General features: G+C 39.2%; 2 protein-coding genes across 2 annotated transcripts; both read right to left on the bottom strand.

Annotated features, from left to right (window-relative positions):
* On the bottom strand, positions 1-10,326 carry LOC110043453 (acid-sensing ion channel 4-B-like). The gene is made up of 6 exons (XM_089290218.1): positions 9,251-10,326; positions 4,904-5,054; positions 4,131-4,190; positions 3,360-3,510; positions 2,742-2,833; positions 1-656 (listed from the first exon to the last, which is right to left on the bottom strand). Exons 1-6 carry the CDS (start codon positions 10,169-10,171, stop codon positions 508-510), a joined length of 1,524 nt encoding a protein of 507 aa, XP_089146344.1. The 5' UTR covers positions 10,172-10,326; the 3' UTR covers positions 1-507.
* Positions 10,327-15,288: 4,962 nt separating this feature from the next.
* On the bottom strand, positions 15,289-21,732 carry LOC110043545 (acid-sensing ion channel 1A-like). The gene is made up of 6 exons (XM_089289319.1): positions 20,800-21,732; positions 19,903-20,053; positions 17,985-18,047; positions 16,898-17,048; positions 16,550-16,641; positions 15,289-15,494 (listed from the first exon to the last, which is right to left on the bottom strand). The coding sequence occupies exons 1-6, from the start codon at positions 21,730-21,732 to the stop codon at positions 15,346-15,348; spliced, it is 1,539 nt and encodes a 512-aa protein (XP_089145445.1). The 3' UTR covers positions 15,289-15,345.
* Between the last annotated feature and the right edge of the window lie 3,469 nt (positions 21,733-25,201).

Below are 25,201 nucleotides of genomic sequence, written 5' to 3'. Positions count from 1 at the left end.
TTCAAGAATGTTGTTAGTTTGTTTATTAGTTCACATCTGTGTGGCTCACTTTGCACGATATTTTTTCTCACGTTTTCGTGAGGGAGTTTTGGTAAGGCACATGCATCAACAATTCTCTTCATCTTTACTGTTTCCAACAATGACCACGGGAGTTAGGCAAATTTTACAGCGTCAGCAGGTCGTGAAAGAATTTTGTCAATTTGCTCCATATGTCTACTCTGAGTGGCTCCCTTTACGCGATATTTTTGTCACTATTTTTGTGCAGGATTTTTTGGTAACTTCACATCATTTTCGAATTCCCCACCCCTTCCCCCTCTGCCATCATCTATATAACGGTTCATTCCTACGCACAACCAGAAACCAAAAATTATATTAAAAGCAGAATGTCTAAAAGTTCGCCATTCGTGATTTAATTCCTGTAAAATCAGTCTTCTAGCTAGTGGAATAAGAATACAATAAACACCGCTAACAAACGACTTTTGTGTGACTCAGCTACATTAGAATTCCTTAATGAGATCCACTATTGGTTTCAGCGGTTACATCTGTGGGATGCCTTCTTATCTTGGACATCAGAACTTCCCACAGAAAGTCCATGAACTCGCAGAGCGTCAGTATACTGCACCCAAGGAACAAGCCCATGTTGCCACCAAGCTCGCCTGTATGAAGAGAATGAGATTAAATTTGTTTCAGGTCAAATTATACTACTTCAATCATACTGTCATTGTCGATCAAATGCTACCGCCGCATGTCAAGGAAAACAACGAAAATAATTGAAAATACATATAAAAGTAGTTCGCCTTTGTGTGATCGTCCAGGTGGGGTTAGTTCTGAAAAGAACTGTTGTTGGTGACTGACGTTTCGTCAACCTGAGCGGAAGTCCTCTTCAGAGTGTCATGGAAAGCTTAGTATTTAGAATTAAATTTATTAAGGTGTTATCTTATTCATTAACTAGCTGCTTCATTATATAATTCCCATAGCATCAGCTTTTAAAATTGTATTTATTCTGTAGTACCTATTACGTAACCTATATTCTTTTACTGTGTAACCAGTTCTGTTGTATGCCCTTGTAATCAATCTTTATCCAATAGTTTCCTTTCCCTTTCTCTCATTTTACACCTTGCGTTTGCATATTTAGGGTTTTGGGGGTGATACGTGTTGAGAGGTTCTTCCGTGTGTAGAAGAAAAAGGTTGAAGCGTAGTTACGAGCGAGTTTAGAAAGTGGCAGGAACACGTCCGGAAGCACATTTTCATTACTGAGAAGCGATCAGTAAACCATTCCTAAATTCACGACAAAGAGCCATTTGCCGGGGAACGCGTAAAGTTCTGTCGAAGTAGGCCGTTGTAAACCGGACAGCTGGAGTAAACCGGAGAAGTCCAGTTGAAGTATACCGGACTGGGTGAAGACGTAACCGGAAGAAGTAAGTTGAAAAGTGGGAGTAATAAACGGGAGTTTGGTTGTTTGGTTCGTTGTGTGTCATGTGTTGGTTGAACATTGTTGGGGTCAAGTTCCAGGACAAGGACTTCAGACGCAAGGTGAGCTGAACTGAACTACTGAAACGTTTACTTTTTTTAAGGAATATTCTTGTAAGTAGATTAAGTGTACTGAAGTATTTAGGTTGTTTATCACAATCTTGTAAATAAATTAAGATTAATTATTTAGCTTGTTGTATCATTGTTAGGGACCCTATTTAAAGTATGATGTTATTTTGGTATAATCGTTGTAATAAATGCTTGTAGACTTCTGTAGTTGTTGCGTGTTTTCTCGCGTATGTTTATGCTTAGTGCTTTTTTTTTCGTTTTTCTTTTTTGTTAGAGAGCGCCCACCTTTGTGGCGCGTTTTCGTCACACAGTCAAGTGAATAGTTAGTAGTTCTGTTCAGAACTACCCTCACCCGGACGATATCGATCACTCACGATGAAGTACTGATACTCCTGCGTTCAAACCATTTACTAATAATACTTCGAACTACCAGTTTTTTGTTTTTTTTGTTTTTTTTCTGTGAATTATGTGAACGAAGTTAGAAATTTATCCATTTAAAGGAAAACGGTGATCACCAGGCATCCAAAAGAGATAATTATAAATCAAGTCCCACAAAGTTCTTGTAACTCATAAGTATAACCCGAATTCACAGTTAGCCACTCAGAACCCACGTCTACAGCATGCATATGATATCTCGCGATACCTGATATGGCTATGATATCATATGCATGGTCATGGTAATGGTTACCGAGTTTGGGTACGGAAATTAGAATACCTAATCGTACGTTTTTGGTACGCTTCGGCGGCATATCGGGCTAGTTTGGACTCACCATGGGTAATTTGGCTCAACTAAGTCTCGCCAAAATATGAAGCATGGCTCGACCAAACTCGCTGATATGCCACCGAAGCCTACCGCAAGGGTACGATTAGGTAAGCTTGATTCTTCCTCTGACTTCTCCTGAATTTTTAAGACACCTGATGGTCAGTGAGTTACCGGTCAAATACAGACTGCAAGCCCCCCAATTTGCAGACCTGCAACTCCGTTTTGCCTGAATGAGCTGAATCAGCTGGAGTAACAATTAGGTTAGTCTTTTTGTCGTAAGCTCTCCATAATGTCAGTGATATCGAGATGCTAACTTGAAAAAGACTCATTAAGGCATGACTAATGACCCGATCACTCATTCCACTTGATCAGTACTTTATTCGCTCATTCTTTGGATCTGTTCGAGCGAAGGTTCAAGCAGCACTTATGCCTCACTCACCAAAAAGACTCACTGGTCCATAACTGGGAAACTCTACACGCTTTTCGTAGGACATACGTTGAAAACCCACTTGGAGGAAGACGTAGTTTTGCCTAAAAAAGTATGGGTGGGCGTCATTTTGTTGAACTTCGAATGTCAAATATTTTGCATAACTAAAATTAAGGGCTGAACAGTGTACAACACAGTTCAAACAGTTGTCATTAATAGATATGACAGATTTACATACGAGTAGACAGTGGATAAGTGACTATCCGATACCAATCAAAACGCCAACTGCCTCCTCACCCTTCCCAATTATAAAGTATATAGTCACACTGACGGAGATCGTAATCAAATTAGTTAGATTTAAGATTCTTTGTTTCAGCCGAAACTATTTAGTTGTCAATACACCAGTTTCGTATTCTCGGTATTGGACTGAAACTAGCTTGCAACTGAAGCTAATCTGGGGAAGTCCTTTAAATGCAAATGACACTGAACGCTTTCCTCCGCATGAGCCTCCATTGCACGCTTAAATTTTCCATTCCAACACCGAAAATACAAATATGGCCTATTGTGACATCACAGATATGATGATACGCTGAACCTGTTTGCAGTTTTTTGTTTTTGAATATCACTTACCGCATATAGCTTGTACTGACGTTAATCCCAAAGACACGACGCATTATTTTAATTATTGCAATATCCGGGAATTTGGAATACGAGAGCCGTGACTCGTACTCTAGCTCTGAGCACGCGTTGTTGCATGGACACTCTGTCAAGTTGACACTTCCTAAAAATGTGGAAAACAAAATCTCACGGAAAAACAGCTTAAAACTAGGAACCTATCAAGCCATTAAATTTCAGGCAACTGATAGTTCGAAGTTTCCTCAAGTTAACAGATGACAAACTGCAAAGCTGAGTTGCCTAGAAGGTCCTCGACTAAGTAGTCACTGAGGTATGCAACTGTGTCGATCGATACGCTAATAAAAACCAATTGCAAGAATAAGAGTAAAGGGAAAACGATAAAGGGAAAGTCTGCATACGAGCCAAGTGGCCCAGCAGGCCGGAGCTTATCCTGATTTCTGTAACATGAAGTGACTAGGAGTATTTCTACTGCCGCCCTGGATGGGATGCTAGCAATTAATTCGCCGGTATCCATAGGGGTAAAGGGAGTCTTGGGCATATTGATGGAAAATGTATTGTATAATTTCTCCAGAGGATAAAATTTGTCGTTGTAGAATATAATACTGTAATAGTAGTAGCTTTGTACATGTAAGATTAAAATTCAGTAATTCAAGATTCTGATGACGTTAGATGGAAAGTATCATAGAACTATGAAAACTATGACAAAATTTTGCGACTGATTGGCTCGTATCAGTTGTTATTCATTGTAATCATTTCTTTTCTTACTTCTGGCCTTTGTGATGCATCCCTGGTCTTGAAAAGAACAAACAGGTAAATGTTTTGAATCTGCATGTGAACGTATCAAATATATCATAAGCAATAAATAAACAAATAATAACTGATAATGTAAGTTGCTTGAGGCTACAAACTTAATTTCTTATGTGATATGGGCATTCACTCATTCGTGTCTTTAAACTAGGCTATTCGCATTAATTTCAATGGATTCCCACGACCAGTATAAAGAAAAGCAAACGCAAGTAAATGTAGTAGCAGTAGCAATAGCAAAATAAGTGGCAGTAGCAGTAGCGGTAGCAATAGTAATAGCATTAGCACTAGCATTATCAGTAGCTGTAGTAGTAGCAGTAGCAGTAGCAGTAGCAGTGGCAGTAGCAGTAGCGGTAGCAATAGTAATAGCATTAGCATTAGCAGTGGCATTAGCAGCGGCAGTAGCAGCGGCAGTAGCAGTGGCAATAGCAGTGGCAGTAGCAGTAGTAATACCAGTAGCAGTGGCAGTGGCAGTGGCAGTGGCAGTGGCAGTGGCAGTGGCAGTGGCAGTGGCAGTGGCAGTGGCAGTGGCAGTGGCAGTGGCAGTGGCAGTGGCAGTGGCAGTGGCAGTGGCAGTGGCAGTGGCAGTGGCAGTGGCAGTGGCAGTGGCAGTGGCAGTGGCAGTGGCAGTGGCAGTGGCAGTGGCAGTGGCAGTGGTAGTGGCAATGACAATGGAAATGCAAGCCAGTAGCGCAGAAGCAACAGTAGTAGTACTAGCGGTAATGAAATCGTACCTGGAAAACCAGGCCAATGGCATCCACACTTATCGGACGTATGATTTCCAATGCATTGGTAAATACAGCCGTCCTTCGTGTAATTACCAAATCCAGGCAGCTGATCCTGACGACTGCAATTTGTTTTGTAGGGCGCTGGAAGTCTCGTGTGCTGAAAGCGATTTGGTAGAAATACGCAAGTTGTGCTGGTGATTGACTTTAAACTTAACTCTAGCTCTGGGAATTACATAAGGCTTTCCCTATAAGATGCACGGGCAACTTTTCCAATTTGTGGCATCTTTTTTGTGTGGGCGAAGCTCACAATATGTCGGTACGAGAGTCACGTGATCGAAAGGATTTCTACTAAGATGAGTGGACACTAGCTTAGAACCTATAGATGAGCAGATTGGGTGCTAGTTAGCTTATTCGAGTGGAATTTTTGCTTCCTGCGAATTGGCTTTTTGTACCATTTATCGGTTTCGAGAGGCTTCCTTTTTATTTTCCCAGCTTTCAGTTTCTAGGGTAGGTTTTCTTCTTCTTTATAGCTTGTTTTGAGATGCGGTACTTTCTCTGTTTGCATGTATCGAACATCTGTCTTCGTATCATTTCGTAATTTTGTATTTAAGTTTATGCGCAATTGCATGTCTGTTTGCATTTATATCGAAAATCTAGCTTCCTAATTTCGTGTAAGCTTTGAAAATATTGATAGCGGTTTATTGATAGCTTTCTTTCATTATTCCTTCAGGTGTCCATGACGGAAGTTATTTTGCACACGCAAGCCAACAAATCCAGACTCGGCTTGTGTTTAGGGGCTGGTACGCTTTCGCAAGCTAAAATTTTTCGGCTTGAATGTTCGGTGCAGGTTGCCCCAAACAGTAAAAGGAGTCATTGTACTCTCGCAAGCCAATATCTCGCTAGCCAACATTTATATCGGCTTGACCTGATTGATGTGGGCAGCGCTGCAAAGTGAGACATACTGCCAGGGATTTTCAGAGATTGTCAGAAACTTTCAGAAACTGAAATAGACTTCATTGCACTTGCATTGTACTTGCACTGTTAGAAACACTTTAACAGTGTTTACAGCCACCCTGTTGTTGCCGCATTTCTCAAGGTCAAACGTTTGTATGGGAATCTCGGTCGAGCAATACCGGTCAAGAATCGGCTGTCATAACCATTTCGTGAAAGCAAAGGATACCTTATAACGTTTTGAGGATCATTTCTAGAACATGACGCTAACAATGGTTTATTTACACGTGTTTTATATGCCAAAATTGAAACAAGTTGTTACAAATGCAAAACGTGGAATGAAGTGATGCTTTGGGTCAGCCCAAATGAGGTGCTACAATCTGTATATTCCATTACTTATGAGACACCCCGACTAAAAACTTTATGATTTGAGAGAGAAGCTATCCCTAAACAGTATCTTCAGTTGCTTGTGAGTGGCCTCCAGAACAACTAGCTTGTTTGTTTCAACAAACATTGAGGTAAAATACTTGCCATAACATCGTTCTACCACAACATATCGGATTTCAGAACAAATCGAACAGAAGTTAAAAATGCTTCTCCAAATAACCAAGATGCTATTTTCTAATCAAAATTTAATTCTCAAATTACTCCAACTATGATTGCACAAATGCCATTGTGTTTTAAAATGAGGTTGAAGACTTGCCTTAAAAAGTGTTAAATAGAGTTGACAAGGTTAAGTGCTTTAATGAGGTCGATAAGGGTCAATTCATGCCTCTCAGGTTCGTGCTTTCAGCATCTGGGTTTTTTTCTACAAGATCTTATCAACTTTAGCGCAACACAAAAAAGCAAAAGGAAAAGAAGCAATCAAAACGCAATATCTATTACAGTAAGTTCCAGGTCTAATGCGTGTCTGAAAATCTTTGTCAGACTCAGCCTTTCTCCTGTCAACCCTTTCTCTTGCAAATGTCATCCATCGGTATCCCCTCTCTCTTATCTCACCGGCGCTTTCACGATCATGGGTAAGATAGGTAACAAGTAAGTATTGTGGGTCCACCATTCCCCTCAGACTTCAACCTAATTTAAGTAGCATTCATATTACACTACACGTTATTTTTAGGACTACTGGGAGACAATTGGTACCCAGCTTCACAGGATTCTAATGTAAAACGATCTTGTTAACGCTGAGTAGCGTTATAGCGGCGCTGAGAGACTTGTGTATGGCAGACTACTTTTCGGGCAAAATTAAAGAAAAACACGTCGAGCAACGTTTCTCAGTTTCAATAAGGCGATTTACACTGACGCTAAATTTCCCTTCTCTCATTGATTTCTGGTATTGTATTGAATGCGAAAGGTCAACTCAGAATAGGGGCGTAGCCAGGATTATTCAAAGGGGGGTCACGCACACTGTGTCAAAGTGAGGGTACTCACCAGATTGTCATGTCGTTTTCGTCACCTGTTGTAGGCTGTTTGCCTAAAAAAGGCTTACAAAAGGGGGGAGGGTTCACAGAGCCCTTTTTATTGAAACACCCAAACTTTTATTTTTTTTTTATGATAACACTCCACCACTGATTCCAATACATGCACTTTGCAATGCTGTCCCTTCCTAAACTCAAAACTCTAACCTAAACACAGTACACCGAGAACTCATAATATTCTCCGTACAGCACCATGATTTGTTTTGGGCAATTAATATATTCCAGGTAAAAAAAAAATCTACCAACCAAACGACTAAACAAACTAACAAATAAAATCAGCATCCTAACCCAATAAAGGAGCCCATTTCCAATCAGCACCCCAACGCCCCCTTTTCCTTAATAAGCTGTCAAAATTCGACTACGCCATAAGACGCTAAGCCCACACATGTACATGGTGCGGACCTATTTTTTGCTTTGGCAACTTTTTATAACAATTACAATAACCATAACCATAACCATAACCATAACCATAACCATAACCATAACCATAACCATAACCATAACCATAACCATAACCATAACCATAACCATAACCATAACCATAACCATAACCATAACCATAATCATAACCATAACCATAACCATAACCATAGCCATAGCCATAGCCATAGCCATAGCCATAGCCATAGCCATAGCCATAGCCATAGCCATAGCCATAGCCATAGCCATAACAGTAACAGTAACAGTAACAGTAACAGTAACAGTAACAGTAACAGTAACAGTAACAGTAACAGTAACAGTAACAGTAACAGTAACAGTAACAGTAACAGTAACAGTAACAATAATAATAATAATAATAATAATAATAATAATAATCTACTTTCTTTATCATGGTAGTACATAACGGTAGTCACTGAAAAACCAGTGGCCCTGATATAAATATATACAGAATAAAAAGATGACGTGTTAAAAATTGAAAAGATAGAAAGAATCTCAAACATGCAATGATAATATAAAAACTAAGATATGAGACACACTAAAATTTTTAAAAAGCAAAGCATTGGCTCAAGTCTAACAATTAAAACAAGAAAATTAACAATTTAGGTGATAAAATGGTCCAATTCCTTATAAATGTCCATAAAATGTTTAAAAATCGATTTTCTTGAAGCTTGTAAGATTATGAAGCTTATGGTCTATGACAATACTGCAAAATTATAACAGACCAAACTGGCATATGAAGCACTTATGGAGCAGTATTATATAAACTCGTGGTCTTCGGCCATCGTAGCTTGACTAAAGAAAACGTCAAGTTCATAAAATGCATGTTTTAGTCACAAATGCTCTTTGGTCACAAATGCTTTTTGGTCACAAATGCTTTTTGGTCACAACCGTCACATATGCATTGTCCGCATTGGTTCACCTGTGGTTTGAAAAGACGATTCAAGTGGTCAGCGGTCGGTTGATAAATTCAAAATGGCGGAGTACCACTCCTCATGCTTGAGTATGTGACCGGAAATACTAAAAAGGTTGCAACTCGTTTTATCAGGTTATTAAATGCTCAGGGGTCAAGGAACAGTTAAACAGGTTCTTTGGTGGGGTAAATAATAACCTTTTGTAGAAAATATGAAAAGCAACGTGACGGGTTTGGAGCAATTCTTTTTTTCATTTTGGGGGAAACTTTGAAGCAACTTTTTGAGAAAATTTGGGCACCTTTTTTAAAACTTTGGAGCATCTTAGGGGCAGCCCTAGAATTACATAAAGACTAGCTTTGACGGTAAACTGGCTGGTTCTTAGTATTTGAAGGAGGGAATTTCTTCAAAAACTACCTAAATTATTCACGCTACAATACCAAACTAAAAGCGTCACATCTTTCGGCGCATCTAGGAGAGCCTTTATCATTACGGTACTTCAACCCCCACCCCTCTCCCCTCCACTTCTTCAGGTTCTTAATAAACTGTCAAATGTGCTGATACTGGCAACAACGTACCTTTATTAACTTGACCGCCACCAAGGAATGAGCCCCAGGAAGGATATTAAATCCATTATACCGGTTGATAAACGTTTTCTGATCGTGCACAATCACGTTCAATCCGGTTGAATACATACCAAGGGTGCTCTCATTGCTTTGAACATTAAGAACGACACTGAGGCCCAGTTCGGGACTTTCAAATTCAGCGTGGAACATGGTGGAGTTATCATAACCCAAGTTGAATGTGTAGCATATGCCTCTTCTTGTAAGGCTCGGAACAAAGTCTTTTTCCGAGCACGTTTGATCAATGGAGAAGCGACAGTATAGAAGAAACATGCCAGCGATGTCATGTCCATAGTTTGCAAGAAATTTTTCTTCGTCAAACAAACGCTTCGATGAGTCATTAAGAATGTTGAGTATGTTTTGGCGAGTTGTCTTGTCGCAGCCATCTACTAAGGCATAACCATAATCACCACAGACACACAGTAATGCTTGGCCACAAGTGAGATTTCCACGAACTTCGCGTATTTCACTGCACCCAGTTATGTTCAATCCCATTTTTACAAAGTTTTCATCCTCGTCTGGCACATCTATCTTAGATTTCATAAACTTGTTTAAATTGCAGATTGTCACAGCTGGGAACTTCAAACCATCTGTTGGCGTTTCTTGTGTAATTACTGTTTTTGTTGGTCTTGACATGAATTTTTCGAAGCTTACGGTTGCGTTGTACGTGTAGGCACTGGCAGCAGCGCAAAGGAATATCAGCCATATTGCTCGCCTGGGAATGGAAAGCTCGTTTTGTACAGCGTATCTCAGTCCGTGAAGAGTTGTGTTTGAGGCAAAAATTTTCCATTCGGATGACGGCGATGATCTTTCAGACTCCACTTTTTCCAATGGAGAATTTGTGAACGAGTCAGCCGGTTTAGCTTGTGTAACCATACTGTGTCTGCAGGTAAAGATGACAAGAATGTGACCCTTCAAAACAATTGGGAACCTAAACGAACCACGACGGCAACGGTAGGTGAACGCCCCGAGACAGGTTCAATGAGCTTTACGTGCACGTGTGTTGCAAATCTTTATAAATTGTGTAGCTGTCCCCTGTAAAAAACAACATGAAACGACTAAGCTCTGTGTATTTAGGAGAACTTAAGTAAAGACGCTGATTTGTCGTGTTTCTTTTTGGAATTGATCGATGGCGTTGGATAGGGACACTGAACAGATCTAGATCATTGCGAAATTCGAAGGTAAAAGTAACAGGCAATGAGGAATTACTACGAGAAGTTATAAGTTTTTGAAGACGTGATTGTCCATCGCAGTTATACACACAACCTAAGCAGTTGTCAAATTAAAGCCTAATTCAGACCTAAACGGGATTCGAACCCATGACCATGGGTATATTACGAACTCACAATATGACCAGCTCCCAGTTGGCTTGATAGCTCAGTTGGTAGAGCTCTGCACCAGTATCGCAGAGGTCATGGGTTCGAATCCCGTCTAGGCCTGTATGGTTTTTTAGGCTTTAATCTCACAACTGCTTAAGTTGATTGTATAACCACGATGATCAATCATGTCTTCGTATCTTTCTCCGTAGTTCAAAAATATGATCCTTCATGTATGCCTCGCATTCTTCACCATCTACGTTAATATTGTGACCAGCTCCCAGTTGGCTTGATAGCTAAGTTGGTAGAGCACTGCACCGATATCGCAGAGATCACGGGTTCGAATCCCGTTCATGCCTGAATTTTTTTTTTTCTCAGCCTTTAATTTCACAACTGCCTTTAAGCTTTTAAGTTATGTGCATAATTGTTATGATCAATCATGTCTTCATATCTTTCTCCGCAGTTCAAATATATGATCTTTCATATATTCACTTGCAAGCTGAAAGTTTTTAATGGGAACTATACCAGTACTCTGCTCGTCAGTAAGACCTTTCACAGATAGTTCACTCTGCTGCCGTGCTAGACATTGAAAAATATCGCATTACAAAAACTGGATCTTCGAGTTTTAAATTCATTTGCAAGCAAGAGCAGGACAAATTTAAAAGGCAAGTTTTTGCATCAAGACGATAAAAAGAAGTAGTCTACGTGTATCACAAGGGGAGACTTCGCATGGTCAGATTTCTCAAAAATCGTAACCGGGGGAATAGAAAATTGCAAATTAAAGTTATTCCATGTTCCTTCTTCAAGAAATATGGCTGCTTATGCGTCTTGCTTCATTTTAAGTTCTAAATCTGGACATTCTTGATTCCGGTGGAAATTGCTTGAGATTTGCCAAACTTTCTAGAAAATTCTTTTGCCATCAGATCAATTTTTATTCCGTGGATTTTAACTTTTCGATTGTCACCGTCGCTGCTGATCGACCTGTCTAAATTAACATACATGTAAAATAAAAAAGACACTTTTCCTCAGTCTAATCAACTGACTCATGTTCAAAATATTTAAATTTTGTACACCTTACTGAGTTTTTCGCGCCGATTTTTCCAAAGCTTGTATTTTTCCATACACTTTATCTCAAAAACTCATCATTGGGCCGCAGTGGAAAAAAGAAAAAAAAAACATCCACATTACAGGATTTTCCCTAATTTTATGCATAAATAGCATAAGAAGGAAAGCATATAGGCATCTAGTGATCTTCCGCTACTATTCGAGGATTTCGGTCAGTTCAGGATTAAGAGTTATGAAAAATGACGACTATACTTTTAAAAACCTAGATTTTTTTACTTGCGTCACAGAAAAAATATAAATACTTAAAACATGGGGCGCTTATTTCTAGCAGTAGTTGATAATACCATGCACGTTCAGTATTCAGAGCTAACATGTTTCAAGCTCGATAACAGAATGAAACGCTTATGCTACAAATCTGTAGGTAAGAAATAATTCTATGAAACATTGAGGTCTGACAATTTACCTTGCAATAAATCAGTGAGTCATTATAGGCCTCTGGTTGATGAAAACTGTTTCAAACCTTTTAGTACATCACTCCCCTCCATCATTGAAGAAAAAAATCAGCGCTGTTTACTTTCCTTTGTATAAATATATTGAAAAAACACCTGGACCTTCAAGGAATATTATATTTTAGGTTTGATAACCAAGAAAGTTTACCCAGTGTCTTCTTCAATCAATGGCTGTAAATTATTAAGAATTTAAGAATTATTTTCTCGCTCAGCTGGGGCAGTTTTCGCCTCCAGATTAAACATAGACCGGTTTTCTGCCTTTGTTAATTCTAGCGGATTACTCCTGCGAATTAATTTCCACAAATACCTTGTTTTGGAAATTTGAGATATCATATATGTTCTGTTTTGCGGTGATTCCTATTGTAGAATTTTCAAGCTTAAGCCATTTCTTTTTGACAGCTCTTTTATTTTTGGTATAAGATCAATGTCAAATTATTATCTATGCGTGTTTTCCTTCTTTTTTTCACGAAGTAAATTTTAATTAAAAATCAATTGAAGTTCAAAAACGTATTTGAAAAACATATATTCTAAGGTTGAGGTATTTTCGAAATTCAGTTGGTCAAGGTTCTACGTAGCTTTGATGGACATAATTGTAGAAAACATCGCTTCTAATTTTGTGATCCAAAAACTCTGCTTTGTGGGCAAGAAAACAAAAATAAAAGCTCAACATTAAAGCCTTGCCCACCATTCCCTTGAAGTGTTTACAATGACTCAAGAATATTCTGACTGGCGCTGAAATTTGCTTTGTTAAGGGGAGACTTGACTGTTAGGGATGTGCCAAAATTTTACGGCCACACTTGATTAGAGATAAGCAGAGGGTAATCCATTTTTAATGTCTCTAAAGCTGACCTGAAAAGTCAAGTAAAAGTAAAAATGACTTTTTGAAAAAGGCCTCACGGAGTAATTTTCAATTAAAAAGGACTAATAAGAAATAGGGTTCCTGTCGTGACGGGGTATGCGAAGCTTGATTATGTTCCGTTTCAAAACTTCATAAAAGTATTCCCCGTTCGATCTCTCCTGTCCAAACACCGTCACGGTCATGATTTCCTTTGCTTAAACTTGATGAATTAATAATGAGTTCGAGAAGTGTGCTTTGCAACGAAAAGGTGCGTACATTCACTATTAACTACTTATTATCCGAGAGTGAGGTCTTTACGAGAAAACCTCAAACCAAGACCTTGCCGTATTGACCAAGCGATAGCGAGGTCAATGCGGCAAGGCCGTGGTTTGAGATTTTTCCGTAAAGACCGAACGTTCCAGGTTAATAAATTGTTTATTAAATGGCTGTTTGCTTTGTTTTTGCAGGCCCGTAATCTAGCCGTGGGCATTACGGGAGAATAATGCCCAATCAGAGCGCGCGTTACATCGGTGATTCACAAAAGCCATATAATAAATATTAGTTAGGAGTGATAAAAGCGTACGATCCCTCCTATATAAAACGTTCCTATTCAGTAGAGACGGCCTGATAAAATCTCACATTAAATATTTTTTTTCCATTTGACACTTTTATTAATTACATGTAGAGCTGTGATCTTGTGAACTTGCTACATATAAACTGGTAAAAATAGATAAAAAGTATGTTCACGTTCATATATATTGTTGGGGCGCGGTAGCCTCATGGTTAGTGCGCTCGACTTCGGGTGGTCCGAGTTCGAACCCTTCGAGCCCTGGCCGGGGTCACTGTGTTGTGATGTTCTTGGGCAACACACTTTGAATCTTACAGTGAATCTTTTCACCCAGGCGTATGAATGGGCAGCGGCGAATTTAATGCTGGGGGGTAACCCTGCGATGGACTAGCATTCCACCCAGGGGGAAGTAGAAATACTCCTAATCGCTTCGTATTCCAAAAAACCGGTAGAAGCTCCGGACTGATGAACCACATGGCTCGTATGCAGACTTTACCTTTTTAACTTGTATATATCATAGCAGACTTCGTAAAGCTTAGCAGTTCCTCGGACTACATGTAAGTATTATACATGTTTATGAAATAGTGACTAAACAAATAGATTCCATGCTGCCCTGTGTCTGTTCAGTAATAGATCACATATGACGTTTAAAATGTGTTAGACCGTAAGAACACAAAATTGGTACACGGGTCGTGACGAGAGTGAGGTATATGACAGTTGTTCTAACTACATTTTGACGTCTTCCATGATCTATTACTGAACAGACGCACATCAACAGGGAATCTATTTGTTTTAAATAATAAAGAAGCAAAAAATGTTAATCACGATGCAAGAGCCGAATCACAATGCGAGAATAATTCGGCATATTAGAATGTAGTTGCACATGCTTATCTTTGTACACGTTTTATATGCAGCTGTATTTAAATGTGCTATCTGTTAAGGTGAAAAGAGCCGTTAAAATGGATTGAAGCCCCAAAATAATCATGACAACTAGGTTTATACATGGTTGTTAAAACGTAGGAAGGAAAATGATTTAGGATAACTTGCACATGTTAATGCTATTGTACTAAACGTATTTTTACAAAGTGTAAGCATAGTTAATAGAGTTAAAATGGTTAAGAGACCTGGCAAAGTTCTTTGTTGTATGTTTTCTTTTTTGGGTCTTTTGGGGATCAGAATAACATCAATAACAGTTCTTGCAATAACATCGGCAGAACTGCACTGACCTGGGCATCCCTAATCTAGGAGGCAAAAGAAGACCAGGCAGGCCACCGACGACCTGGAGGAGCGGGGTAGAGAGAGAGCGAAAGGAGATGGGATGGCTGTCAGCGAGAGACTGAAATGGGTAAAAGGCGTTTCTGAATGGCCATAGGTGTCCTACAGAGCACGATGAGGGATAGAGTGAGATGAGATTTTGGGGCTTGACCCTGCACAAAACCTGGCAAAATACAAAATGGTGGTGCTCAGACAACTAACCAATAGAATCTTTACGATTATGTTATTCGTGCATATAGTCAATGAAGATAAAACAAAAGATTTGCCGGATCAAGAACCTTCCAACATAAATCTTAGCCTGCTTGTTTGCTTCTTTGATGTTTACGCGCTTCTTAACCATTCCTCTCTCTTAACTATGGTGTAAGTAACACTAGAGCATCTGTATCCTTCCTAGCTGAATTACAAAGTAAGAGACACTACAACATCGATCCGAGCGGGGCTGTCAGAACTCTAGTGCCATACGATGACATCAGAATTGTTTAATAATAGCCGTTGTTAGGTTGAGTGTCCTCACTCCTCGAACGCTTCCGTATCTTGGACGTTACAACTTCCCACAGGAAGTCAATGAACTCGAAGAGCGTCATTAAACTGCATCCAAGGAGCAAGCCCATATTGCCACCAAGCTCACCTGTGACAAATTGCAGTGACAGTATTAGCACAGATATAAGGACTAGGCACCAATCTAGGCCCCGTCCAGCCAAAGAAATTTGAAAGCGCAGCTTTTTTTTCTATGGTTAGGCCTACCGTGCACACTAATGCGCCAGGAAAACGGAGCTTTTCGAAAACGCTCATCAAACCGGAGGAATTTCAAAACACCGGCTGTTGGATTTCGCGTGGACGGAAAACATTTTGAAAACAGAGTTTTTCGAAAACGATGACATTACGATAATCATGTGATTTCCCTGAACGAGTTTCCTCAAACGCAAATACAAAATTACCGGTGATCGCTGCGTTTTTAAATTCCGCCGGCATAGTGTGGACGGAAAACACTTGATAAGTTTTCAGAATGAAACCTTCGTTTTCAAATTTAGAGGGTGCAGAATTATCTCACATTGATGATATCAAAAGTTTCTTCACATGTAGTAATAAAACTTTTCATAAATGGCTGCCCAGTTTAAAATTCTTTTTTACACATTAAAACTATCCTCACTAACTTCGTTTGAGGGTAGAAATCATTTAATTTGAGTTATAATTGGAAAAAGGCAATTTAGGGTAATTTTAATACAAAAAGAAAATTATAATTGACAACCTTTTATGAAAAAGGTCTACTCTATGCCCTTTTCTAATTAAAGACTTAACCTATACCACTGGTGTGGCCTTGACTACTTTGCGTTTAAAGAATGGCTCCTTAAAAGGTCTTAAAGTTTCCTTGTTCCGTGTCATTGGCCATTGCATCCACAATAGGCCATTTCCGAGTTACCTTGTGCCTCAGGGTCAGAAGGAGCCTTCGTACGAAATCATTCATATGAAAATGTGTTTCCCCAACAGGTTCATTTTTATGCAAATCAAACTCATTTTCATATGAAAGGTTTCGCGCCAAGACTCGTTGTGAAACAGAGGCACATTGTAACTCGGAAATGGCCTATTTTGTTGAAGGTAGGTAAGTGTGTCTTTCCATAAATAGCTGTCAATCGTTCAATCCAACAATGTCCTTTACGCAGGTCTAATTAATCGTTCACTCACCGAAAAGGCTCTCTGGTCCGTAGCTGGCAAGATCTTGGCGCTTTTCGTAGGACAAATGCTGAAAGCCTACTTGAAGGTAGACAAAGTTCTGTCTACAGTACGTAGTATGACATGACGACAATGTAAGAGGAAATAATAATAAAAAAATCTTTGTCAGAGATTAATTACAACTGCGGAGACCTTTTGTCAAGATTTGTTAAACAGGCTATCGTTAAAACTTGGTACATGAACGAATAATTCAAATAATGTTATACAATAGACAGAACTCCCCCTCCCCATTCCCCTGCATTCTTGCTTCAAACAAAGTTAAAATGCAGTTTTTCGTTTACTGGTTTTTAAAACACTTACTGCATGTAGCTGTCACTGATGCTTTTCCCAAAGAGATGATGCATTACTTTAATCACAGAAGAATGTGGAAATTTGGAGTAAGAAACACGTGACTCATACTCAAGTTCAGAGCATGGGTTGTGGCATTGGCACTCTGTCAAGTTGGCGTCCACTGAAAATTTGACACAAAGTAAAATCTCTGAGCTCACAGTGATATTTAATAATTATTCCACAAGCGCGTGTTGGATAGGAGATGATAGATAGCCAACAAAGCGCGCAGCGCCGAATTGGCTCAGTGGTCCTTACCGCCTTACGATCACTTATCTCGGCTTCCCGGGGTCAGCTTCCACTGAAATTCCAGTTTGTGACTGAGAAAGTTTCATGGGCTTTAATGGGCGATAAATTTCTCTGCTCTTCTCGTCAATCATAATGAAGAAATTTTCTCAGTCATGTAATAGGGTTCAGAACCACCTTAAATATTCAAAGCTGTAAGGTGGCTCTGAACTCCATGCACAGATTTTTTTAAACTTTACCAAAAGTTCTGTCTTATCCTGCTTATCAAAATTTGGTAATATAAAAAAAATTCACTGTGCTGTTTTTAAATTATACGCCCTTAAAGCTATAATTAAGGGTGTTTGTAGCAGGTTATACTCTTGCTATAGTAACCTATTGGGTCATGGAAATGATAACAACATGTTCAACAATGATTGGGCAGTTTTTTGATACTATGATTGTAGCATCAATTGATAAAGAATGGTTATAATGAACCATAGAAACCTACGTCTTGGAAAGTGTTGGGAACTGTTTTGAGCCACCTTAAGTGTTCAAATGAAATTTTTTTCAACTTTGCAGACTCCCCGGTCAGTTATGATTCAAAATCGGAAATGTTGCTCAATGATTTTGTTTTTCTTCATCTATTTGCGTAGCTGTCATACATAGCTACTAATCTATTCTAGTCATAGGGTTGGTATAAAATTTTCTCAGAAACATTCTTACATCTGCAAGAATGTTCTCATCAAGAGATTCAAATTTCTTACATCATCGGTACTAATTAAACATAAGTTCGTCAATCGTGGCACAAGCATAGAAATGTATTAAGTTATCTTACTTGCAGCATTTCCAATACATGCAGCGTCTCGAAAACTAGAACACACAGGGAACTGCCTCACATCTACATGGACATATACATACGAAAAATTAAATCATACATGTGTGAACTTAGAATAGATTTTTCTCTCTCCCTCGGCTGCGCCTCGTGAGTCTACTACATTTTGACCACTGTGATGACGTGTACTCGTTGTCGATAAGAGTACAGACAACGCTAAACAACGTTCGATTTGTTAAATTTACAAATGATGCCTTCCTGTTAAGATATATTTGTCACTATTTTGCTTAGGGAGGGAAGGACGAGAGGAGGCGAAGAGTGAGGTTCTCCCTAAATTTTGAAATTAAAAACTTCAATATATTGATGATCTGTTTCTTGTCACATGATGTTTCCTTTGGACTATTTCAAGGCGGAGTGGGTGGGGAGGGTCTAATACCCCGATGCCAAAAGGAAATTAGAAGAGGGGGAACATAGACATAAAAAACCAAAGACAGTGAAATATTGTCTTTTTGTTTTTGAAAGGACCACACAAGAGAACCGAAATCAGTCAGTATTAGTAGCAGTAGCAGTAGCAGTAGCAGCAGCAGTAGCAGCAGCAGTAGCAGCAGCAGTAGCAGCAGCAGTAGCAGCAGCAGTAGCAGCAGCAGTAGCAGCAGCAGTAGCAGCAGCAGTAGCAGCAGCAGTAGCAGCAGCAGTAGCAGCAGCAGTAGCAGCAGCAGTAGCAGCAGCAGCAGCAGTAGCAGTAGCAGTAGCAGTAGCAGTAGCGGTAGCAGTAGCGGTAGCAGCAGCGGTAGCAGTAGCGGTAGCAGTAGTAGCAGTAGCAGTAGCAGTATTAGTAGCAGTAGCAGCAGCAGCAGCAGTAGCAGTAGCAGTAGCAGTAGCAGTAACAGTAGCAGTAGCAGTATTAGTAGCAGTAGCAGTAGCAGTAGCAGTAGCAGTAGCTGTAGCAGTAGTAGTAGCAGTAGCAGTAACAGTAACAGTAACAGTAGCAGTAACAGTAGCAGTAGTAGTAGCAGTAGCAGTAGCAGTAACAGTGGCAGTAGCAGTGGCAGTAGCAGTAGCAGTAGCAGTAGCAGAAGCAGTAGTAGTAGCAGCAGCAACAGCAGCAGCAGTAGCAGTAGCAGTGGCAGTAGCAGTAGCAGTAGCAGTAACAGTAGCAGTAGCAGTAGCAGTATTAGTAGCAGTAGCAGTAGCAGTAGCAGTAGCAAGAGCAGTAGCAGTAGCAGTAGCAGTAACGGTAACAGTAGCAGTAACAGTAGCAGTAGCAGTAGCAGTAGCAGTAGCAGTAGCAGTAGCAGTAGCAGTAGCAGTAGCAGTAGCAGTAACAGTGGCAGTAGCAGTGGCAGTAGCAGTAGCAGTAGCAGTAACAGTAGCAGTAGCAGTAGCAGTATTAGTAGCAGTAGCAGTAGCAGTAGCAGTAGCAAGAGCAGTAGCAGTAGCAGTAGCAGTAGCAGTAACGGTAACAGTAGCAGTAACAGTAGCAGTAGCAGTAACAGTGGCAGTAGCAGTGGCAGTAGCAGTAGCAGTAGCAGAAGCAGTAGTAGTAGCAGCAGCAACAGCAGCAGCAGTAGCAGTGGCAGTAGCAGTAGCAGTAGCAGTAGCAGTAGCAGTAGCAGTAGCAGTAGCAGTAGCAGTAGCAGTAGCAGGAGCAGGAGCAGTAGCAGGAGCAGGAGCAGGAGCAGGAGCAGGAGCAGGAGCAGGAGCAGGAGCAGGAGCAGGAGCAGGAGCAGGAGCAGGAGCAGGAGCAGGAGCAGGAGCAGTAGCAGGAGCAGTAGCAGGAGCAGTAGCAGGAGCAGTAGCAGGAGCAGTAGCAGGAGCAGTAGCAGTAGCAGTAGCAGGAGCAGTAGCAGTAGTAGTAACAGTAGCAGTAGCAGGATCAATACCAGTAGTAGTTGTTGCAGTAGTGGTTGTAAAATCGTACCTGGAAAACCAGGTATACGGCATCCACACTGATGGGACGTCAGATTTGTAAGACATTGGTAAATACAGCCGTCCTTTGTGTAAGTACCTACTCCAGGCAACTGGTCCTTGGTGCTGCAGTTTGTTCCGAAAGGTGCTGGAAGTCTTTTGTGCTGAAAATGATTGAACAGAATTTTGAATGAGTAAGTAGCTATAGCCAATTGTTTCTAACCAACTAACCTACAGTACTGTAATCCTGCTTTACTTCAGTGAGAATATCGTTATCCATGTTCGCCTTGTTTAGATACATTTGAGATTTCTTTAAACCGTGGTAACATTAGAGTCAAACTCCTTTCTCCCCTCTTTGGGTCTTGGTGGAAAAACCAAACTATACTAATTAAGAAAGACTCCACCAGAAGTTCGTGTAACAAGCAGACAAAGCCTTTATACCGAAGTTATTTACATTGTATTGCAGACTTCTGTGCCACTGTTTCAAATATCTTCTAAAAAGAAATCATTGCTAACAACACCAAATGTAACAAACAAATTTTGAACTCCGCATGAAAAACTTGCAAGTACTGGTTTAAATGAAACTGATGATGCAATTATACCTGTGTTTGCACATTTCTCTAAACTTTGAAATTCATTCTCTCGAGTCAGGCCCATCGGAAATTGTTTTTGATACTACATTTGTATTTCAGGCAACTATTTAAATCTTTAGCTTCTAGGAAATGCAAAAAGGACTGTAATATACTTAAAGTTATTCTGATACAAGATTTTTTTCACAAAAAACTGAAATTACTCGATCTCCTATCGGATTCTTTCAAATGAGGTCATAAGTGTCAAATGAGGTCATAAGTGTCTGTATACAAAAACGGTATACGTCCTTAGCATTTGAGGAGTAAAGTCTTCAACTAACCTCCCTTAACTTGAGCGCAACTGTCGCATGAGTACCCGGGTATATGTTAAATCCACTATTTGGGTTAACAAATGCTTTTTGATTGTGCACAATCACTTTTAATCCGGTTGAAAAGTCACTCAGTGTGCTTTCATTAGTTTGAACATTCAGAATAATGTTGAGGCCAAGGTCGGGTCCTTCAAATTTCGAATAGAACATCGTACCGGATTCATTATGCCCAGAGTTGAATGTATAACAAATGAACCTTGCTGTAAGAGTCCGAACGAAGTCTTTTTCAGAGCATGGCCCTAGAGAAGCGAAGCTACAATACTTAAACCACAAGCCAACAAAGTCATGCCCATAGTTGGTGAGAAATTTTTCTTCGTCCAGTAAACGCTTTGATGAGCCAGTAAGAACATTGATTATGTTCTGGCGCGTGGTTTCATTACAGCCATTTACAACAGCCGGGCCATATATGTAATAAGCACACAGGAATGCTTGGCCACAAGTGAGATTTCCTCGAACCTCTCGCGTCTCATGGCATCCACTTATGTTCAATCCCATTTTTATAAAGTTTTCATTGTCATCTGCCATATCTATCTTGGATTTCATAAACTTGTTTAAATTGCAGATGGTCACTGACGGAAACTTCAAGCCGCCAGTTGGCGTTTCTTGTGTAATTACTGTCTTTGTAGGTCTTGACATGAATTTCCCAAAGCTTATGGTTGCGTTATAAGTATAGAAACTGGCAGAAGCGCAAAGGAATGTCAGCCATAACGCTCGCCTGTGAATGGAAAGCCCGTTTTGGACAATGTATCGCAGTCCGTGAAGAGTTGTGTTCGAGGCAAAGTCTTTCCATTTGGAAGACTGCGATGACTTTTCAGGCTCCACGTTTCTCTTCGTAGAATCAGTAGGGAGGTCAAGTGAAATCGGTTTCACTTGAATAACAGGCATGGCAGCAACAAATAGCTGTCTCTACAAATATAGAGAAGAATAGCTTTGTCAGTGAGGAAGGTTTACGGCTCTATATCTAATGGAGCTGAGTATTTATCCGTCAGTTATAGCAACGCAAAAACAAACAGTGCATTCTACCCGAGGGGGTATGTACTCCCTTGTATGACATATATGGGTATGGGCGGCACCAAAGGTTACGGTTTTAAGCCGTCTGGTCATAAATAGCTATATAGGGTATCGATTTGGCCATCTGGGTCTTAGATATAGGTTATGGTTTTTGCGCTCTGGTCTTGCCGGCTGGGTATGGTTTTTAGAAGTAGTTACTTTTTCAGGTAGGGTCATAAATAGGGTAGGGAAAATCGCAAATTTGGTCGTAAATAGGGTAAGGGTTTGTAATTTTTCTGGGAGTACCCCTCGGGACATTCTAACATATTTGATATAATTTTTAAATTATCTTTTTTATCTTTTTGAAAGAAGGAATCCGATAGGAAATCGAGCAGTTTCAGTTTTTAATGGACAAAAACCTTGTACCAGATATGAAATATGAATAGTTGCCTGAAATAACGCCAAAAACAATTTCCCACTGGAACTCGAGAAAATGAATTTCAAAGTTGAGAGATATTGCGTAATCACATGTAGAATTTCATCATCAGTTTCACTTCACCAGTACATGTACTTTCAAGTGTTTCATATGAGTAACTCTTTATCATATTTTTATGTCTCTATTTTTAGATACTTCAAAATTTGTTTTCGACATTTCGCGTTTTTAGAAATGATTTTTTTCGAGCGGATGTTTAAAATAGTACCGCAGAAGACTAACTTGCAATGTAGATAACTTTAAATTTTTCAAATAACGTTTTTATTGTTAACACTATTTGAAATATTTTATCAACTGCACATAGTTTTATACCAGCTGTCCTTGTATTTAAATTCAGCTAATCTATTTTTTGCAGTATAAATTAAGTATTTATTATTACTATTATTATCATTATTACCATTACTAATATAATTATTAATATTATTAATAAAATTGTTATTATTATTATTATTATTATTATTATAATTATTAACTTCGGTTCAAATTTTTATCCGCTGGTTACTCGGACTTGCGGTGGATTCCTTCTCAAAATGCACAAGAACTGTTGACAGACATAATTTGTAACCTCTAGTTTTTGACAGTTGTGTTTAAAGGGTAACTCTGGCTTACTATGGGTTTGATTGAGCTATGCTCAACGCCAACTACTGTAACCTTTAAGAGCTTTGTTAGAAATATACTTTTATAGAAAACTTTAAATGAATTATCAGTAGAAAACCCAAAATGAGTTAAAATGTGTTGAGTGTCCACAAAAAAAAAAAAAAAAAAGAAAGAAAAAGAAAAAGAAAAAGAAGTTAAGAAAAGATTAGAAAGAAAAACAAACGGAAAAAGAAATTTTCTCTGACTTCTGTAAAATGGACGGCGCTCACTACCAGCTGACCGAGGTAGTAAACATATATACATTTTTTCGTTCGGTCCCTTCTCTTATCTTTTCATCAAAAGTTGAATGCTTGTGACATTTTGCGTGCCTAGTGACAATTCGCTGGATATAGCCGGAAAATCAGTCAACCAGTGTTTGTTCTGTTTTTGCGACTTTGTGAGTCGGGGTTCCGCATGGAGAGATTATTCATAGTAAGCTAAGTGTAAATAATTTTGTGAAGAATGAAACCTTAGACAAATTTACCTTGTTGTAAATATCAGGATGAAAACTGTTCCGCTCTGTTTAGCACTCTGAGAATAAAATCTGCACTAAATTGATTTTCTAGCGTTTCAAACATCTGTAACTTTCAGTACTTTTCATTCATAATTAATTCATATGTATTTTGTATTCAGTCAATCACTTCTATCCTTGGACAACGGATGGTTCGGTATAACTCAGTATGAAAGATTGCAAAGTTCTTTCTGCCCAGCTGGAACAATGGCAAAACATTCCGAGCGAAAACAGTGAAGGTTAGAAAAGGCCATTTTCCCCTCTTAGCTTACCTAGGCTTATGCTCAAAGGCAACAGATATACCATGTTGAAGGGGGAGGGGGGGGGGGGGGGGGAGGTGGAAAGTCATCGAAAATTGGCTGATACTGACACACGGACACCGTGTCATATATCATTCAGTTTTATTTAGTTCAAATGCTAAATAATTCAAACCACATCTAATTATAAATGCGTAACAAAAAAATTATGCTCTACTGACTACGGTCTTGTTTATAGTGGTCAAAGTTAATTTAGTCTTGTTTACAAATGAACAAGCCAACACAAAACAATATGGCTGTCATGCTGAGAAATAAATTGAATAGTTTTTTTGTTTGTTTGTTTGTTTGTTTTTTGGTCTATTCTACGATCTAGGAAACGCTGCGTGGCACGCTGACCTCTAATAGAAACCACTCTGCTTTATCAGCCTCGCAAGCAAAATAGTGACAGCTCGCTTGTGAAGTTTGCGTCGTCAAGAAGGGAAACTAACATTTTAAGCAACAAAATGTGAAGATTAAAAGAAAAACTTGTTTGGTTTGTGTGCTTCAAAACTTTCGTCAACAAGGTTAATTAAACGTTAGCTGGGGGTTAAGTTTGTTTAATTTGCCGTGGGACTAACACAAAAAGCAATTGAAATGTTATCAGCACGTTTCAGTGCCTTTTGATCAGACCACACGTACGATTTTTTTCTTTACAACAATAAACAAAAAAAAAGATAGAAAAAATAAGTACATCATAGTAGGTACATGCTCTTGTTTCTCTGTTAAAGCAAAGAAAGTATTCATAATAACAAGGTAGCAAAACTTTAATGTAATCAAACCGAGTTTTAGATTTTCAAATTTGAAAATTTGATCCTGGAATCATTCAATTAAATGTGGCTCGTACAGTACGTATCTATTAATGTTTGATGCCATTTTCATTTTTTAGCAAAATTTGTCGACCTCATTAAAAGATAATGAAGTTATTCGTCAGCAATGTTTTCACTTGATCAGTATATCATAATCTTGTGTTTTTTCAGACGACGTACAGTATTAAAATCAACCTATTATGCTTGGTATACCCTGTATAAATTCAATCTAATATTAGATTGAATTTATACAGGGTATACCAAGCACAAGGTTCAGGGAGGCAAAACTTTTGCTGTGACAAAATGAATGATGAATACTCAACGTTCAAACCCTAATTATAACAGTTGTTCCAAGCCTTAAGACAAAATTCAAACAGATTAGTCCAATAAACTTGACTGTAATTTCGCGCTCAAGCCGTCCTCCATACACTCGAATTCGAAAACTCTGCGTTTGAAAGGTACATTGAGTGGAAAACGGAAATGATGGTATTCTGAGGAGGTTTTATTTGTTCTGCTGTATCACGTGTTTTGACAATGACGCCGCAAAAAAAAACCCGCTGTAGTAATTTTGCGGGCTTTTTCAGGTTTAAGATTCGTTCTTTGAGCAATGGTGGATGGACGT

Source organism: Orbicella faveolata, unplaced genomic scaffold (assembly GCF_042242905.1).
Source record: "Orbicella faveolata isolate gen_17 unplaced genomic scaffold, um_ofav_v1 contig_2, whole genome shotgun sequence".
Classification (NCBI taxonomy): domain Eukaryota; kingdom Metazoa; phylum Cnidaria; class Anthozoa; order Scleractinia; family Merulinidae; genus Orbicella; species Orbicella faveolata.
Note: the sequence above shows the minus strand (reverse complement) of the source record. Positions and strands in the feature narration are given on the sequence as shown.

What these genes read in the sequence shown, in the direction of transcription:
- LOC110043453 (XM_089290218.1), bottom strand. Translation starts at nt 10,171, where the DNA reads ATGGTTACACAAGCTAAACCGGCTGACTCGTTCACAAATTCTCCATTG. An exon ending in TGGCGGTCAAGTTAATAAAG is followed by an intron (nt 5,055 to 9,250) that starts GTACGTTGTTGC and finishes AATCGCTTTCAG; the next exon opens with CACACGAGACTTCCAGCGCC. An exon ending in TGGACCAGTGAGTCTTTTTG is followed by an intron (nt 657 to 2,741) that starts GTGAGTGAGGCA and finishes CTCTTCATACAG; the next exon opens with GCGAGCTTGGTGGCAACATG.
- LOC110043545 (XM_089289319.1), bottom strand. Translation starts at nt 21,732, where the DNA reads ATGCCTGTTATTCAAGTGAAACCGATTTCACTTGACCTCCCTACTGAT. An exon ending in TTGCGCTCAAGTTAAGGGAG is followed by an intron (nt 20,054 to 20,799) that starts GTTAGTTGAAGA and finishes AATCATTTTCAG; the next exon opens with CACAAAAGACTTCCAGCACC. An exon ending in ATGTATTGGAAATGCTGCAA is followed by an intron (nt 17,049 to 17,984) that starts GTAAGATAACTT and finishes TCAAATTTTCAG; the next exon opens with TGGACGCCAACTTGACAGAG.